Source organism: Microcaecilia unicolor, chromosome 4 (genome assembly GCF_901765095.1).
Source record: "Microcaecilia unicolor chromosome 4, aMicUni1.1, whole genome shotgun sequence".
NCBI lineage: Eukaryota > Metazoa > Chordata > Amphibia > Gymnophiona > Siphonopidae > Microcaecilia > Microcaecilia unicolor.
Window position 1 is genome coordinate 67725673 of NC_044034.1, and position 18343 is coordinate 67744015.

Genomic DNA, 18343 nt, shown 5'->3' on the forward strand with positions numbered 1-18343 from the left:
GGTATCCTGCTGAAGGCAGTAATGCAATGTGAATGTGTGGACAGATGACCACATCGCAGCCTTGCAAATCTCTTCGATAGTGGCTGACTTCAAGTGGGCCACTGACGCTGCCATGGCTCTAACACTATGAGCCGTGACATGACCCTCAAGAGTAAGCCCAGCCTGGGCGTAAGTGAAGGAAATGCAATCTGCTAGCCAATTGGATATGGTGCGTTTTCCCACAGCCACTCCCCTCCTGTTGGGATCAAAAGAAACAAACATTTGGGCGGACTGTCTGTGGGGCTGTGTCCACTCCAGATAGAAGGCCAATGCTCTCTTGCAGCCCAATGTGTGCAGTTGACGTTCAGCAGGGCGGGTATGCGGATGGGGGAAGAATGTTGGCAAGACAACTGACTGGTTCGGATGGAACTCCGACACCACCTTTGGCAAGAACTTAGGGTGCGTGCGGAGGACTACTCTATTATGATGAAATTTGGTATAAGGAGCATGGGCTACCAGGGCTTGAAGCTCACTGACTCTACAAGCTGAAGTGACTGCCACCAAGAAAATGACCTTCCAGGTCAAGTACTTCAGATGGCAGAAATCCAGTGGCTCAAAAGGAGGTTTCGTCAGCTGGGTGAGAACGACATTGAGATCCCATGACACTGTAGGAGGTTTGATGGGGGGCTTTGACAAAAGCAAACCTCTCATGAAGCGAACAACTAAAGGCTGTCCAGAAATCGGCTTACCTTCCAAACGGTAATGGTATGCACTAATAGCACTAAGATGAACCCTTACAGAGTTGGTTTTGAGACCAGACTCAGACAAGTGCAGAAGGTATTCAAGCAGGGTCTGTGTAGGACAAGAGCGAGGATCTAAGGCCTTGCTGTCACACTAGACGGCAAACCTCCGCCATAGAAAGAAGTAAATCTTTTTAGTGGAACCTTTCCTGAAAGCAAGCAAGACTCGGGAAACACCCTCAGAGAGACCCAAGGAGGCAAAATCTACGCTCTCAACATCCAGGCCGTGAGAGCCAGGGACCGGAGGTTGGGATGCAGAAGAGCCCCCTCGTTCTGAGTAATGAGGGTCAGAAAACACTCCAATCTCCACGGTTCTTCGGAAGACAATTCCAGAAGAAGAGGGAACCATATCGGATGCGGCCAAAAGGGAGCGATCAGGATCATGGTGCCTCAATCCTGCTTGAGTTTCAGCAAAGTCTTCCCCACCAAAGGTATGGGAGGATACGCATACAGGAGGCCGCCCCCCAATCCAGTAGAAAGGCATCCGATGCTAGCCTGCCGTGGGCCTGAAGTCTGGAACAGAACCGAGGGACCTTGTGATTGACTTGAGTGGCAAAGAGATCCACCAAGGAGGTGCCCCACACTTGGAAGATCTTGCGCACCAGGAATTGAGCGACCACTCGTGAGGTTGCATTATCCTGCTCAATCTGTCGACCAGACTGTTGTTTACGCCTGCCAGATACGTGGCTTGAAGAAACATGCCATTCCGGCGAGCCCAAAGCCACATTCTGACGGCCTCCTGACACAGGGGGCGAGATCTGGTGCCCCCCTGCTTGTTGATACATGGCAACCTGATTGTCTGTCTGAAATTGAATAATTTGATGGGACAGCCAATCTCTGAAGGCCTTTAGAGCGTTCCAGACCGCTCGTAACTCCAGGAGGTTGATCTGTAAACCTTTCTCCTGAAGGGACCAACTCCCTTGGGTGTAAAGCCCCTCGACATGAGCTCCCCACCCCAGGAGAGACGCATCCGTTGTCAGCATCTTTTGAGGCTGAGGAATGTGGAAAGCACGTCCCAGAGTCAAATTGGACCGAATTGTCCACCAATGGAGGGACTGAAGAAAACTCGTGGACAGTAGGACTACGTCCTCTAGGTCCCCAGCAGCTTGGTACCACTGAGACGCTAGAGTCCATTGAGCTGATCTCATGTGGAGGCGGGTCATGGGAGTCACATGCACTGTGGAGGCCATGTGGCCGAGCAATCTCAACATCTGCCGAGCTGTGATCTGCTGCAACGCTCGTACCCAAGAAACAAGGGACAGAAGATTGTCGGTCTTCGCTTCCGGGAGGTAGGCATGAGCAGTCTGAGATTCCAGCAGAGCCCCTACGAATTTGAGTTTCTGAACAGGAAGAAGGTGGGACTTTGGATAATTTATCACAAACCCTAGTAGCTCCAGGAGTCGAATAGTCATCTGCATGGACTATAGAGCTCCTGCCTCGGAGGTGTTCTTCACCAACCAATCGTCGAGGTAAGGGAACACGTGCACTCCCAGTCTGCATAGAGACTACAGCCAGGCATTTTGTGAACACCCTGGGCGCGGAGGCGAGACCAAAGGGTAGCACACAATACTGAAAGTGCCGTGTTCCCAGACGGAATCAAAGATACTGTTTGTGAGCTGGCAGTATCAGGATATGAGTGTAAGTATCCTTTAAGTCCAGAGAGCATAGCCAATCGTTTTCCTGAATCATGGGAAGAAGGGTGCCCAGGGAAAGCATCCTGAACTTTTCTCGGACCAGATATTTGTTCAGGGCCCTTAGGTCTAGGATGGTACACATCCCCCGTTTTCTTTTCCACAAGGAAGTACCTGGAATAGAATCCCAGCCCTTCTTGACCCGGTGGCACGGGCTCGACCGCATTGGCACTGAGAAGGGCGGAGAGTTCCTCTGCAAGTACCTGCTTGTGCTGGAAGCTGAAGGATTGAGCTCCCGGTGGGCAATTTGGAGGCTTTGAAACCAAACTGAGGGAGTATCCTAGCCGGACTATTTGAAGAACACACTGGTCGGAGGTTATGAGAGGCCACCTTTGGTGAAAAAATGTTAACCTCCCCCCCCCCCCCCGATCGGCAGATCGTCCGGCACGGACACTTTGATTTTGGCTATGCTCTGCTGGAGCCAGTCAAAAGCCCATCCCTTGCTTTTGCTGGGGAGCCGCAGGGGCCTGCTGAGTCGCACACTGTTGACGAGAATGAGCGAGCTGGGATTTGGCCTCGGCAGCAGGCTGGCGAGAGGGAGGATTGTACCTACGCTTATTAGAAGAATAGGTAACAGTCCTCCTTCCGCCATAAAAACGTCTACCAGTTGAGATAGATGCTGAAGGCGCCTGGCGGGAGAATTTGTTGAAAGCGGTGTCCCGCTGGTGGAGCTGCTCTACCACCTGTTTGACCTTTTCTCCAAAAATATTATCCCCCCGGCAAAGAGAATTCGCAATCCGCTGCTGAATCCTATTCCCCAGGTCGGAGGCACGCAGCCATGAGAGTCTGCAAATCACCACACATTGAGCAGCGGCCCTGGACGCGACATCAAAAGTATCATAAACACCCCTGGCCAGGAATTTACGACACGCCTTCAGCTGCCTGACCACCTGCTGAAAAGGCTTGGCTTGCTCAGAAGGGAGCTTATCCACCAAGTCGGCCAACTGCTGCACATTGTTCCGCATATGAATACTCGTGTAGAGCTGGTAAGATTGGATTTTGGCTATGAGCATTGAGGAATGGTAGGCCTTCCTCCCAAAAGAATCCAAGGTTTTAGAGTCTCTGCCCGGGGGCGCCAAAACATACTCCCTAGAACTCTTGACTTTCTTAAGGGCCAGATCCACAACCCCAGAGTTGTGAGGCAACTGAGTCCGCATCAACTCTGGGTCCCCATGGATCCGATACTGGGACTCGATCTTTTTGGGAATGTGGGGATTAGTTAGCGGCTTCGCCCAGTTCTCCAGCAGTGTCTTCTTGAAGACATGATGCATGGGTACTGTGGACAATTCCTTAGGTGGCGAAGGATAGTCCAAAAGCTCAAACATTTCAGCCCTTGGCTCATCCTCCGTAACCAAAGGGAAGGGAATGGCCATAGACATTTCCCAGACAAAGGCCACGAAAGATAGACTCTCGGGAGGAGAAAGCTGTCTTTCAGGGGAGGGAGTGGGATCAGAAGGAAGAATCAGACTCCTCATCTGAGAAATATCTGATGTCTTCCTCTGCCTCCCACGAGGCCTCACCATCAGTGTCGGACACCAGTTCATGAACTTTGGTCCAAAACCGTGCCTGCCTCGACTCCATAGACGCATGGCCACGGTGGGAACGTCGAGAATAAGACTCCCGCAGCGGCAGCGATGAAGCTCCCTCCAATGATGTCGTCGGGGAGTCTGCCTGGAAGGCAGCCGACGCAGGCACCACAAGCGGTACCGGTATCGGAGACCTCAAGACGGGCAAGGGGCCAGCCGTCGTCTCACTCGACAGCACCGGCGCCGCAAGCACCCCCGGTACCGGAGGAGAAGGTCGCAACAGCTCCTCCAGGATCCCTGGAAGGATGGCCCGGAGGCTCTCGCTTAGAGCAGCTGTCGAGGAAGGAAGGGAGTCCGGCCGAGAATCTGTCCGGGGCGCGGAGGCGGAACCGGGCTGTCCAAGGTAGAGCGCATCGACACCTCCTGAATGGAGGGTGAGCGGTCCTCCCGGCGTCGATGCCTAGTGGGTGCCGAATCCCTCGGCGACCCAGAGCTCTCGGTACCACGTCGGGAAGGTGACCGGTGCCGATGGTTCTTTGCTTTCACACGAAGCATGTCACCAGAACCTCCCGGTACCGACGAGGAGGACGTCGAATCCAAGCGTCTCTTCTTCAGGGCCGGGTCCAAAGAAGGTTGACCCCGGGGAGGGGGGGGGGGGGCTGTACCGCAGGAGCCCTCGAGGCAGGCGGAGACCTACTCGAGGGCTCACTGCCACCAGCAGGGGAATGGACAGCCCTCACCTGCGCTGCTGACGAAGAGGCACCCTCCGACGACATCAGTACAAACGATGATCCCAGTTCCGTAGACGCCGAAGCACCGGTCGATGACCTCGATACCGCAGACGTTGATGCACCGGCCGATGACCTCGATACTGTGAACGTCGAAACACCAGGCGAGGCCCCGGACAAGACGTTCCACTGGGTCAATCTCGCCACCTGAGTTCTCTTCTTCAACAGAAGACAGAGATTACAGGCCTGAGGACGGTGCCCAGCCCCCAGACACTGAAGGCACGAAGCGTGCCTATCAGTGAGCGAGATAACCCGGTTGCACTGGGCGCACTTTTTGAAGCCGCTGGGAGGCTTCGAAGAAATGGGCGGAAAAAATCACGACGGCAAAGTCAAAATCAGCGATGATGGCAAAGGGCACCAAACAACAACAAGGAAAACCCATACGGGTGGCCAAAAGGGCCACTTTCGTAAGCGAAAGTAAACTTGACGGGGAAAAAAAACTCGAAAATAAGGCTTTTTTTTTTTTTTAAACAACCAAACGCGATTAACTTTTAAAGTGAAAAAGAAAACTTCCAAACGGAAGAAAGCGGCAAAAGCGCGAGGGTCTCCTAAGGGCACAGAACGACGAAAACACAGCCGTCCCGAGCCGCAGAAAAAAGAATACTGACGAACACGAGCGCGATTGGGCGGGAAGACGGTCGCGCATGCGCGGTGTGCGTGCGCATGCGAGGGCTAGCAAACGTCTTTGCTAGTGAAGATCTCCAATTGAAGGGGCTGCCGTGGACATCACCCAGTAGTAACAACAAGCAGCCTGCTTGTCCTCGGAGAAACATATTTTATCTCATTTTGAAAGAAATTGTTTTTGTATTAATAGTTTTGAATTATATCTTTAAGAAATACCTGAATCTTGTTTGGTTTGGATATTAGTTGCACAAGGTTTGTGATTACTATTATAATATACAAATTTAGGGGCCCTTTTACAGAGTGGCAGTAAGCCCAACGCAGGCTTACCACATGCTAATCTGGAACTACCACCAGCCCAACGCGGGCACAGTAGTTGTTCCAGCCCCAGCACGCGCCATTTGTCCCGCTAGGGAAAATAGGAAGCAATTTTCTATCGCTGAGCTAACCCAGCAGTAGTCGGGTTGGAACGGGAGCCCTTAACGCCACCTCAATGCGTGGTAAGTGACACACCCACCCACCCCCCGGCATTGCCACATGGTAGGTGAAATCTTACCACATGGCCATGCCATTTTTTGGCCTTTTTATCTGCTGCAGGAAAAAGGGCCGCAGCGTGTGGCAAAAATAACCTCCACAACTAGGGCAGGGCCCTTTTTACTGCAGCTTGGTAAAAGGACCCCTTAGATAATAAGCCCTCTAAGGCTAGGGAATTACCTGCTGTACCTGACTGCAACTTGCCTTGAACAACCAATGAAAAGGCATGAGTTAAATTAAAAAAATAAATTAATAATAATAATAAAACAAGTAGGGAAAACAAGCAGAGCATGGCTCATGATAAAATATCTCTGTTGTGTGCACTGCATGTGTTGTGTCCGGGGGAGGGGGGGAGAGCTGTGGGCAGGGCCGTGCCGATGCGGTAAGTGGGGTAAGCGCTGCAGGGGGGGCGCCATCCTCTGGGGGGCGCCGCCACTGCGTGCTTACCTTGCCCCTCCCGCTCCCATGTAGGAACTGCCCGCCCTCTTCTCCCCCCCCCCAAGATCCCTTTCCTTTTTTTTTCTTTTAAATTTACCTTCCTCCGGCAGCACAGCGTCAGTGAAGGAGGCAGCGCTCCCAGTCCCGACGTCTCTAGCCTTCCATTGGTTCGCTCAGTGTCCCGCCTTCTTCTGACGTCATCCATGCCTTTTCCCTTTTTACTAAAGCACAGCGTGCCCTATTTTATACCTATAAGTCACGTGATGCTTAGCATATGCTAATGTCCAATAACGCATGCTAAGATTTAGTAAAGAGGCCCCTTTGTCTCTAGAAATTGACTTCAATACTTATTGAACCATCTTTTTTTTTTAACCTAGTTACTGAAACCAAAATTTTTAAAAACACACACACACACACAAAAAAAACCAAAAAACCTACCTGCTTTCTGGATCTAGGGAATTCATAATTTCTTCATTGGACAGCAACTGTTTTAGACTTTGATACAACTCTACATTAGTATTAAGCCTGTAATACCAGAATTAGAAAAGGTTACCACAAGCACTGAGTAAGCTATAAAGCAAAGCATCACTGTTACACAGAATACAATCCAAAACAAATTAACCTTTTCCAGGAAAAAAAAAAACATACACATTGCTAAACACATCTTTCATATACACATAAATCTCTCTCAGCTATAATCAAATATAAGTTTTGAGTCATAGGTTGAAGATGGTTCCTATTTGGCCCTTCATCTCAGGCAGAGAACCTGGAACTTGGCCACTGGACCACCACTGTGGACATGAAACTGCTTAGTTTCAGAATGAAACCAGCAAACAAGCTAACAGATGGGGACCATTTTTCCTATCATTTGGTTGAGATCAAATACAGCATCTGGAACATAGGCTAAGAACAGTTCTTTCTTGATCTTTCAACTGCAAAAAAAGATTGTGTTATACTGTCATTCAAAGCAACTGGAGTACTCAAACATATAGAGCCTGACCAAACTGAGGATTAATCGGTGTACTTACTAAATCACATTAAGGGAATAACACACAACATTTGTCTCTTAGGGGTCCTTTTACTAAGCTGTGACTGGCACTAACACGCACCTAACGCAGCTTAAAATGATGTATTGTGGGATGCCCGCAGGCGTCCTGTGGAAAGAGCCAAATGTGCATGCGCTGTGAGCTAAAAACGTTTTTTTTTTTTTTTGAGGGGTCATGTCTGTGGAGGGTGGAAAGCAGACATTCCCGCCCTTCAGCACAGCTACATCGCTAACTAATTAGCACAGAAATACTGTGCAAGCCCTTACCGCCTACAAAATGGGTGGTGTTAAGCGTACAGGCACTAATTGTTTTCATGGCTATACACTAATGGTAACATTAGCACATGGCCATTAATACAGAAAATAGAAAAAGACCATTTTTATTGGTTATGGTAAGTGCATTAAGGCCACTTTTTACCACAGCTTAGTGAAAGGACCCCTTTATGCACATTAAATAGTAAAATTGTGTGTCATTTTATGATAATGCACATTAGTATAAGGCAATGTGTGAAGAGAAAGATGATGATATCGAGATAGACATGGGGAAAGCCACTGCTTGTCCTTGGGATCAGTAGCATCAATCTTTCTACTATTTGGTATTCTGTCAGGTACTTTGTGACCTGAATTGGCCACTGTTAGAAGCAGGATACTGGGCTAGATGTACCATTGATCTGACCCAGTATGGCTGTTCTTATGAAATAACAGAAATTATGGAAGCTAATTTGGCAACACAATAATAGATGCTTTTAATTACCCCAATACTGAATGGGTAAATATCACATCAGGATATGGTAGAGAGGTAAAGCTACAGCTTTCTCAAAGATTATTTTTATCCAAGGGATTCTTGTCAATAGGAACCCATGATAAATGTCATCACAGGTGAGAGGGAATAATTATATGTATGGAGTCATTCCTTTACCATTTAGAATGCCACCATGGTCACCCAGAAATTGAACAGACATTCAATCTCCTCTACAGCAAGCCCCACATTCTACAATATCTCCAGAGAACTGGATCTGTGATAACTTCTGGGAGAGCCAACCAAACCTCATGATAAACAGTAGCACACTGCAAACTATAGTTTATTTACTGCAAAAAAAAAAAGGAAAGGTCTATCGGTTAGACCAAGGGTGGCCAACCTCGGACCCTATGGCTGCAACCTAGCCAGGTTTTCAGGATTTCCCCAATAAACATGCTTGAGATCTATTTACATACAATGGAGGCAATACATGCAAACAGATCTCATTGGGGAAATCCTGAAAACCCAACTGGAATGTGGCCCTCGAGGACCGAGGTTGGCCACCCCTAGGTTAGAGCTTCAGGAGGATGTAGTACAATGAAAACCAATAGTTTTACCTATAAACCTGTTGTCTCACTCCACATCAATAACAAATGATTATTAAAATAGGACTTTGCATAATGTTCACTGAACAAAAGATACACAATCAACCTAAAATCAAACTAACCAAATATCGTTTTCTCCAAGCTTCCAATAGTAGTTGCCACATACTTCTGTCTGAATCTAAATCAAGAGTAAAGATAACCTACTTCTCAACCATGGTGCCAATGCTTCTGCAGGCATCTTCAGCAGCTTCTCGGAACGCAGGATTGGGGTGGGCAACTTTCACAAAGTCAGCCTAATATAGGAGGAATAAAATATATAAAATAAATCATCACTTCAATCAGGAATTGAGTGTATTTATTCTATTTTCATAGCAAAACATGCAACAATGTAGCAGTGCGCTTTCGCCAGAATGGGCATGAGGTTTTGGGAATAATGATCAGTCAGTTGTCCTGCAATAAAGGTGGAACTCCCAACACCACCTTAGAAAGAAACTTATGTGTGCACAGAACTACATCTTTTCAGGTATATTACCACCTGTTTGCTTGATCCTATACCTTCATCCTAGATCAAAGTGCCCTCCCCTTGATCTGTTACCTATAGTTCAGCTTCTAGTAACAAACAGTCTAGAAGAAGGAACTGTTCCTGCTTCTCTGGAATCAGCCATGGTCAGGCCCATTCTCAAGACACCAACAGCTGACCCTCTAACTCCTTCCAATTATTGTCCCATTTCAATCTGCCTTTTTTGTCTAAATTATTAGAAAAAGTTGTATTTTTTTTTCAACTTCAAACTCATTTAGAAGCCGTTCTGATACTCCATGGTCATCAATCCAGATTCAGGCAGGGGTTTAGCACAGAAATGGTGCTGGTCTCTCTTGTCAGTTAGATTTATAGTACACTGGATGAAGGATTTATTGCCTTGGCAATTTCACTAGACGTATCTTCTGCTTTTGATGTTATTAATCATGATCTGCCCCTTAACCGTCTTGCTTCTATTGGTCTTTAAGGCTCAGTCCTTAATTGGTTTACTTCCTTCCTTCAAAATCGTTCATTAAAGGTTTCAATGCATAATAATAAATCTGATTCCTATTCTCTATCATGTGGGGTCCCTCAAGGTTCCATAATCTCTCCAATTCTCTTCAATACTTCTTGAGCCCTCTTGCTGCATTAATTCACTCTTCAGGCATGGGCAACTACTTTTTCACTACACCACAAAAAACAATCTTAATTTGGTCCCCTCCAAAGTTGCTTGGATGACATAGCCAGATGGCTTCAAAACCATTGGTTAGTTCTAAATCCAAAAAAAGACTATGGCATGCTGGATTACAGGCCATGCCCCTGTTACATTGATTACACCTATATTATTTGGTACTTCAGTACAGTAAGTCAATTTAGATATCTGGGAGTCATCTGACTCAAAATTAAGCTTCACAAATATAAAGTCTGGGTTCCATGCTCTCTGGAAAATGAGATCAGTTTGAGGTTCTTTAGATTTCAACTCTTTACATACATTGTACCACACATTTATAGGATCACGGCTTGATTACTAAATTGTTATCTATGCAGGCATTCCTAATTAGAATTTAAAAGACTTCAAACACTCCAAAACACCATGGCATGTGTACTATGTCATGCTAGAAAAGGCGATCATTTCACCTTGCTCCTTTGAAAATTGTGCTGGCTCCCAGTAAAGCATAGGATTTAATTTGAAATACTCACACTGGCATTTTAGGCATTCCGTACTGGACCACCCGACTATCTCTTGAAATTAACAATCCCCTTCCTTCGTTCTAATAATGACCATAGACTTGTTCTACCCAATCCATCTCAGACCTACTGGAGTCAAGGTGAAAAAGTGCCTTTTATTTTATGGCTCCATTCCTTTGGAACAATTTGCCCCTTGCAATCCATGCAGAAACCTATTTTAAACATTTTAAAATTTGTCTCAAAACCCATTTCTGCATGGAAGCTTTTAATGAATGACATGCATTCTTTTCTGGATAAAAATGTGAAATGCTATTGTTTATTGCCAAGATGTTTGAATTTTTTCTTTTTATGAATAGTTTTGCTCTCCTATGATTTCATGGAGTTCTTTTCTAAGATTTGTTTTTATTGTATATCACCTTAAAGTACTTTGTAAAAAAGGCAATTCAAAAAATTTGAATAAACCATACTCGGTTATGATGAAACCTTAGGAAAGGTGGATCCACTACTAGGGCATGAAGTTCACTGATCCTGCGAGCTGAAGTGACCGCACCCAAAAACAAGACCTTCCAGGACAGGTAATTCAAATGACAGGAATCAAGTGGCTCAAATGCTTTCATCAGTTGGGTGAGGATGATGCTGAGGGCCCATGATACAGGTGGAAGTCTGACAAGTGGATTTGTCCTCACTTGGATTCCAGGGCTCTGTCCTTTCCTGGTTCTCTTCCTACCTCTCCCTCCGCACCTTTAGTGTTCACTCTGGTGGATCCTCTTCTACTTCTATCCCTCTGCCTGTCGGCGTACCTCAGGGTTCTGTTCTTGGTCCCCTCCTCTTTTCTATCTACACTTCTTCCCTTGGTTCATTAATCTCATCCCATGGCTTTTCCTACCATCTCTATGCTGATGACTCCCAAATCTACCTTTCTACCCCTGATATCTCACCTTGCATCCAAACCAAAGTTTCAGCGTGCTTGTCTGACATTGCTGTCTGGATGTCTCAACGCCACCTGAAATTAAATATGACCAAAACCGAGCTTCTCATTTCCCCCCCCCCCAAACCCACCTCCCTGCTCCCCCCGTTTTCTATTTCTGTTGATGGCTCTCTCATTCTCCCTGTCTCCTCAGCTCGAAACCTTGGGGTCATCTTTGACTCTTCTCTCTCCTTCTCTGCTCATATCCAGCAGATTGCCAAGACCTGTCGTTTCTTTCTTTACAACATCCGTAAAATCCGCCCCTTTCTTTCCGAGCACTCTACAAAAACCCTCATCCACACCCTTGTCACCTCTCGTTTAGACTACTGCAATCTGCTTCTTGCTGGCCTCCCACTTAGTCACCTCTCCCCTCTCCAGTCGGTTCAAAACTCTGCTGCCCGTCTCGTCTTCCGCCAGGGTCGCTTTACTCATACTACCCCTCTCCTCAAGACCCTTCACTGGTTCCCTATCCGTTTTCGCATCCTGTTCAAACTTCTTCTACTAACCTATAAATGTACTCCCTCTGCTGCTCCCCAGTATCTCTCCACACTCGTCCTTCCCTACACCCCTTCCCATGCACTCCGCTCCATGGATAAATCCTTCTTATCTGTTACCTTCTCCACTACTGCCAACTCCAGACTTCGCGCCTTCTGTCTCGCTGCACCCTACGCCTGGTATAAAGTTCCTGAGCCCCTACTTCTTGCCCCATCCTTGGCCACCTTTAAATCTAGACTGAAAGCCCACCTCTTTAACATTGCTTTTGACTCGTAACCACTCGCCTCCACCTACCCTCCTCTCTTCCTTCCCGTTCACATTAATTGATTTGATTTTCTTACTTTATTTATTTTTTGTCTATTAGATTGTAAGCTCTTTGAGCAGGGACTGTCTTTCTTCTATGTTTGTGCAGCGCTGTAGAAATGCTAAATAGTAGTAGTAGTAGTAGTCAACAGCAAATCTTTCATGAAGTGGACAACTAGAGGCTAAACAGAGATGAGCTTACCTCCTACCCAGTGATAAGCAGTGATTCCCTGAGGTGAACCCTTACAGAGTTGGTCTTCAAACAGAAGTGTTGGAGGTATTCAAGCAGGTTTTGTGTAATGCAAGTGAGAGGATTCTAGGGTCTTGCCCTCACATCAGATGGCAAACCTCCTCCATTTAAAAATCGAACATCTTTTAGTAAACTCTTTTATGGAAGCCAGCAGGATCTTGGAAACACTGAGGCTGCTGCAGAGTTGCAAACTCTATGCCAGTAATTCCCAAGCCTGATCCTGGAGGCATCCCAGCCAGTCAGGTTTTCAGGATATCCATAATGAATATTCATGAGATAGATTTGCATACAGTGGAGGCAGTGCATGGGATTTGATGGTATCCAACTTTTTGATTAGGTCTGCCACCTCCTTAACTTTGCCCTTGTGCACTGTAGATGTGTTTCTATGTGTATATATTTTTGTTGTGTAAACTCTTTGTGATGTGTTCACAGTGTGCTCTGTATGTGTTATGTGTATGTGTGGAGAGAGACTTGGGGATGATGGCTTTTTGCGAGGTAGTGCAGCATCCAGTGCATAGTTGGGGAGGCGTAATTTTTAGGGGTAGGGTCCGTCTTCAGGGTGGTGAAACAGTTATGAGAGAATATTTTGGGGTATGGGAACAGTGATGAGGAGGTAGTTTTTTGGGTACAGGCTGTTTGGGGGACTGGGAGACTAGAGACCAGTGAGGCAGTTTGAAAGGAAAAATTCCAAACTGCTATGTTTCATTGTATATAAGTTTCTATGCTACAGAAAATGGAACACCTTCTCTCACAAAAATGTATTAGGAATTTTTTGGGGGGGGAGGGGAGGGGGAAGGGAAGGTAAAATTATATATCATACCTGATAATTTTCTTTCCATTAATCATAGCTGATCAATCCATAGACTGGTGGGTTGTGTCCATCTACCAGCAGGTGGAGATAGAGAGCAATCCTTTTGCCTCCCTATATGTGGTCATGTGCTGCCGGAAACTCCTCAGTATGTCGATATCCAAGCTCCATCCGCAGGACTCAGCACTTAGAGAATTACACCCACAAAGGGACACTCTGCCCAGCTCACCACCGCCGAAACGGGGGAGGGGAATTAACCCAGCTCATCCCCACACAAGTGGGGGAGGGGAATCCGTCCAGCTCATCCCCGCGGAGCGGGGGAGGGACACCACCCCACCGATGCGGGGGGATTTGGCTTATCCTGCAACCGCAACCGCGGGAGGAGCTGACTGACCCTAACACCGCCGAAGCGGGAGGGGTACAAAGCTGCCCTACAGCCGCACGAAGCGGGAGGGAGCGCCGGCAGAATTTATGTCTCAATCCAGCCCCGTAAAACGGAGGGGAGAGGAATGCAGCAGCTCACTGTAACACAAACTCGTCTCAACTCTTGAAGAATCCAATTGAAAAAACTTAAACACGAAGTCCTCCTGAACAGGAACTGAAGACTAAACTTGAACCTGAAATGCAACCAGAATATAAACAGTACAGATATCTGGGAGGGGCTATGGATTGATCAGCTATGATTAATGGAAAGAAAATTATCAGGTATGATACATAATTTTACCTTCCATATCATCATGCTGATCAATCCATAGACTGGTGGGATGTACCGAAGCAGTACTCACCCAGGGCGGGACATAGAAATCCCTGACCGCAACACTGAAGCTCCAAACCGGGCCTCCGCCCGAGCAGCCACAGTCAAGCGGTAATGCCTGGAGAAGGTATGGGCCGATGCCCAAGTTGCCGCCTTGCATATCTCTTCCAAGGAAACGGACCCGGCCTCTGCCATCGAGGCCGCCTGAGCTCTAGTGGAGTGAGCCTTCAGCTGGATAGGCGGCACCTTCCCCGCGGCCACATAAGCCGCTGCAATGGCTTCCTTGACCCATCTTGCCACTGTAGGCTTAGCAGCCTGCAGACCCTTACGATGACATGCAAACAGGACAAACAGATGATCCGACTTCCGGAAATCATTGGTCACTTCCAAGTATCTGATGATGACTCGTCTCACATCCAGATATTTGAGAGCAGAGTATTCCTCTGGGTAGTCCTCCCTACGAAAGGAAGGGAGACAGAGCTGCTGATTCACATGGAAGCGAGAAACAATCTTGGGCAGGAAGGAAGGCACTGTGCGAATAGTCACTCCTGCCTCAGTGAACTGCAGAAAAGGCTCTCGACATGAGAGTGCCTGGAGCTCGGAAACTCTTCTGGCTGAAGTGATAGCCACCAAAAAGACTGCTTTCAACGTCAGGTCTTTCAGAGATGCCCTCGACAAGGGTTCAAAAGGCGGCTTCTGCAAGGCTCTTAGCACCAGGTTGAGATTCCACGCAGGCACCACTGAGTGCAGAGGAGGGTGCAGGTGATTAACTCCCTTGAGAAAACGTACCACATCTGGCTGCGAAGCCAGGGAAGCACCCTTCAGGCAGCCCCTGAAGCAAGCCAGAGCCGCTACCTGGACTTTAAGGGAACTGAGCGACAGGCCTTTCTCCAGACCTTCTTGCAGGAACGCCAGCACTGAAGAAATTGGAGCAGTGAAGGGAGAAAGTGAGCCTGCTTCACACCACGCTGCAAAGGTACGCCAAACCCTGGCGTAAGCAGTAGAAGTAGAGCGCTTCCTCGCTCTCAGCATAGTGGTGATGACCTTGTCTGAGAAGCCCTTCTTCCTCAGACGCTGCCGCTCAATAGCCAGGCTGTAAGACCAAAGGGGGAGGGATCCTCCATCACCACGGGACCCTGATGCAACAGGCCCTACTCCACTGGCAGCCGCAGAGGGTCGTCCACTGATAGCCTTATCAAGTCCGCATACCAGGGACGTCTGGGCCAGTCCGGACCCACCAGGATTATTCGGCCCGGATGCTTTGCCACCCGGTCTAGTACCCTGCCCAACATGGGCCAGGGCGGGAACACATAGAGAAGCTCCTGTGTCAGCCACTGTTGGAGAAGAGCATCTACTCCCAGAGATCGAGGGTCCCGTCCTCTGCTGAAAAAGCGCAGCACTTGGCAATTGGCCGATGACGCCATCAGATCTAGGCTCGGCTGGCCCCAGCGCTTCGTGATGTCCAAGAACGCCTGAGCCGATAACTGCCACTCTCCGGGATCCAAGGTATGGCGACTGAAAAAGTCCGCCTTTACATTCATGACTCCGGCAATGTGGGTCGCTGACAGCTGTTCCAGGTTCGCTTCCGCCCACTGGCATAGATTCATGGCTTCCTTGGCTAGAGGGGCGCTCTTGGTACCTCCCTGGCGGTTGACATAGGCCACAGCCGTGGCATTGTCCGACAGGACCCGTACTGGCTTCAACGCCAGAACCGGGAGGAACTCCAAAAGCGCCAACCGAATGGCTCTGAGTTCCAGGAGGTTGATAGACCACTTTGCCTCTGCAGGAGACCAGAGCCCCTGCGCTGTCCTTCGCAAGCAGTGGGCTCCCCAGCCCGTCAAAGAGGCGTCCGTCGTGACGACAATCCACTCCGGGGTCACAAGAGGCATCCCTGCAGACAACTTGTCTGTCTTCAGCCACCAGCTCAGCGCCTTGCGCACTGCTGGGTCCAAGGGAAGGCGCACAGCATAATCCTCCGACACCGGAGTCCAGCGCTGCAGCAGAGAGTGTTGTAGTGGTCTCATATGAGCCCTGGCCCAGGGCACTACTTCCATCGTGGCCGTCATAGAGCCCAACAGCTGCACATAGTCCCAAGCCCGAAGCGGAGAGGCTACTAGGAACTGGTCCACCTGAGCCTGAAGTTTGACAATCCGATTGTCCGGCAGGAACACTCTGCCCACTTGGGTGTCGAATCGAACTCCCAGATACTCCAGGGACTGAGTCGGGCGCAGCTGGCTTTTCTCCCAGTTGATGATCCACCCCAGGGAGCTCAAAAGAGCAATCACCCGGTTCACAGCTTTGCCGCACTCTGCATAAGAGGGGGCTCGGATCAACCAGTCATCCAGATAAGGATGGCCTTGTACTCCTTCCTTCCGCAGGAAGGCCGCGATGACCACCATTACTTTGGAGAAGGTCCGCGGAGCAGTAGCCAACCCGAACGGGAGGGCTCTGAACTGGAAGTGTCGGCCCAGGACTGCAAAACGCAGAAAGCGTTGATGAGGAGGCCAGATGGGAATATGCAAGTACGCTTCCTTGATGTCCAAGGATGCCAGGAACTCCCCTGCCTTCACTGCCGCTATAACAGAGCGGAGAGTCTCCATGCGAAAGTGCCGAACTTTCAAGGCCCGATTGACCCCTTTGAGGTCGAGGATAGGCCGTACAGAACCTCCTTTCTTTGGTACCACAAAGTAAATGGAGTAACATCCCTTGCCAAGCTGATTTTCTGGCACCGGAACGACCGCACCCAGGTGGATCAGATTGTCCAAGGTCTGCTGCACTGCCACAGCTTTGACCGGAGACTTGCAGGGAGAGAGTACAAACCCGTCTCTTAAGGGTCGGCAGAACTCTAGCTTGTAGCCGTCTCTGATGACTTCCAGCACCCAAGCGTCTGAAGTTACCCTGGTCCACTCGCCCAGAAACGAGGACAGGCGTCCTCCAATCTGCACTGGGCCATGGACCAGGACCCCGTCATTGGGTACGAGACCCTGGGGGAGGACCGGAGGGTGCACCTCCGGGACGGCGGTCTCTGCGAAAGGAATGCTGCTTGGGGGAGAAGGTCCTCTTAAAGGAAGAGGGGGCAGAGGAGCCCGACTTGCCCGGGCGGTACCGACGGGCTTCCTGAAACCGTCCTCTGGAGATACCGGGGCGAGCACTGGCCCGAGCCCTGACCTCTGGTAACCTCTTGCCCTTAGACGTGCCGAGATCGGTCACAATTTTGTCCAGCTCGACCCCAAAGAGCAGCTTGCCTTTAAAAGGCAACTTAGCCAGGCGGGACTTAGAGGCGTGGTCCGCAGACCAATGTTTCAGCCAAAGCCACCGCCGCGCAGAGACTGTCTGAGCCATACCTTTAGCCGAGGCTCTCAAGACATCATAAAGTAAGTCTGCCAAATAAGCCAAGCCCGATTCCAGGGCCGGCCAATCAGCCCTCAAGGAAGGATCCGAGGGGGAAGCCCGCTGCAGAATCGTCAGGCATGCCCTGGCCACGTAGGAGCCGCAAACTGAGGCCTGCAAACTTAAGGCAGCCGCCTCAAAGGACGACCTTAAGGCCGCCTCCAATCTTCTGTCTTGGGCGTCCTTTAGGGCCGTGCCACCTTCCACCGGCAACGCCGTTTTCTTAGTCACCGCAGTGATTAAAGAATCCACGGTAGGCCAAAGAAAGGCCTCCCGTTCACTTTCAGGCAAAGGATAGAGGCGGGACATAGCCCTAGCCACTTTGAGGCTCGCTTCCGGGACATCCCATTGAGCCGAAATTAAGGTGTGCATGGCATCATGCACGTGGAAGGTTCTAGGCGGGCGCTTCGTCCCCAGCATAATGGCGGAGCCAACAGGGGCTGAGGGAGAGATGTCCTCTGGAGAGGAAATCTTCAAAATGCTCATGGCCTGCACTAATAGGTTGGGCAAATCCTCTGAGCGAAAGATCCGCGCTGCAGAGGGGTCATCCGCTCCATCCGAGCGGGAATCCGTCTCCTCCAAGGAATCCCCAAAGGACCGTTGGGAGAACTCAGATACGCTGCCCTCATCTACATCAGAGGAGACAGAGTCCTCTAAGGCCTGGGAATCCACCCGAGGGCGTTTACTTCCGGGGGCCTCAACCCCTTTATCGGACAAGGGAGAAGGGGCAGCGTTTTGCATAAGGAAGGCCTGATGCAGCAGCAAAATAAACTCGGGGGAGAAACCCCCCAGACTGTGCACTTCAGCAGCCTGGGCCACAGCCCTAGACGCACCCTCAACCGGCGCTCGCAAGAGCGGGGGAGAAACATGCTGCGCATCCAAGATGGCGTCCGGCGCGACACTCC

General features: G+C 49.3%; 1 protein-coding gene across 1 annotated transcript in view; it reads right to left on the minus strand.

Moving 5' to 3' along the window:
- MIPEP (mitochondrial intermediate peptidase) overlaps nucleotides 1-18343 on the minus strand; it is a 298500-nt gene that overhangs the window by 252387 nt on the left and 27770 nt on the right. Inside the window, exons 3-4 of the mRNA XM_030200312.1 lie at nucleotides 8971-9059; nucleotides 6816-6902 (exon numbers count right to left, since the gene is read on the minus strand). Of these exons, the coding sequence (XP_030056172.1) occupies nucleotides 6816-6902; nucleotides 8971-9059 (176 nt within the window). The remainder of the gene's footprint in view (nucleotides 1-6815; nucleotides 6903-8970; nucleotides 9060-18343) is intronic.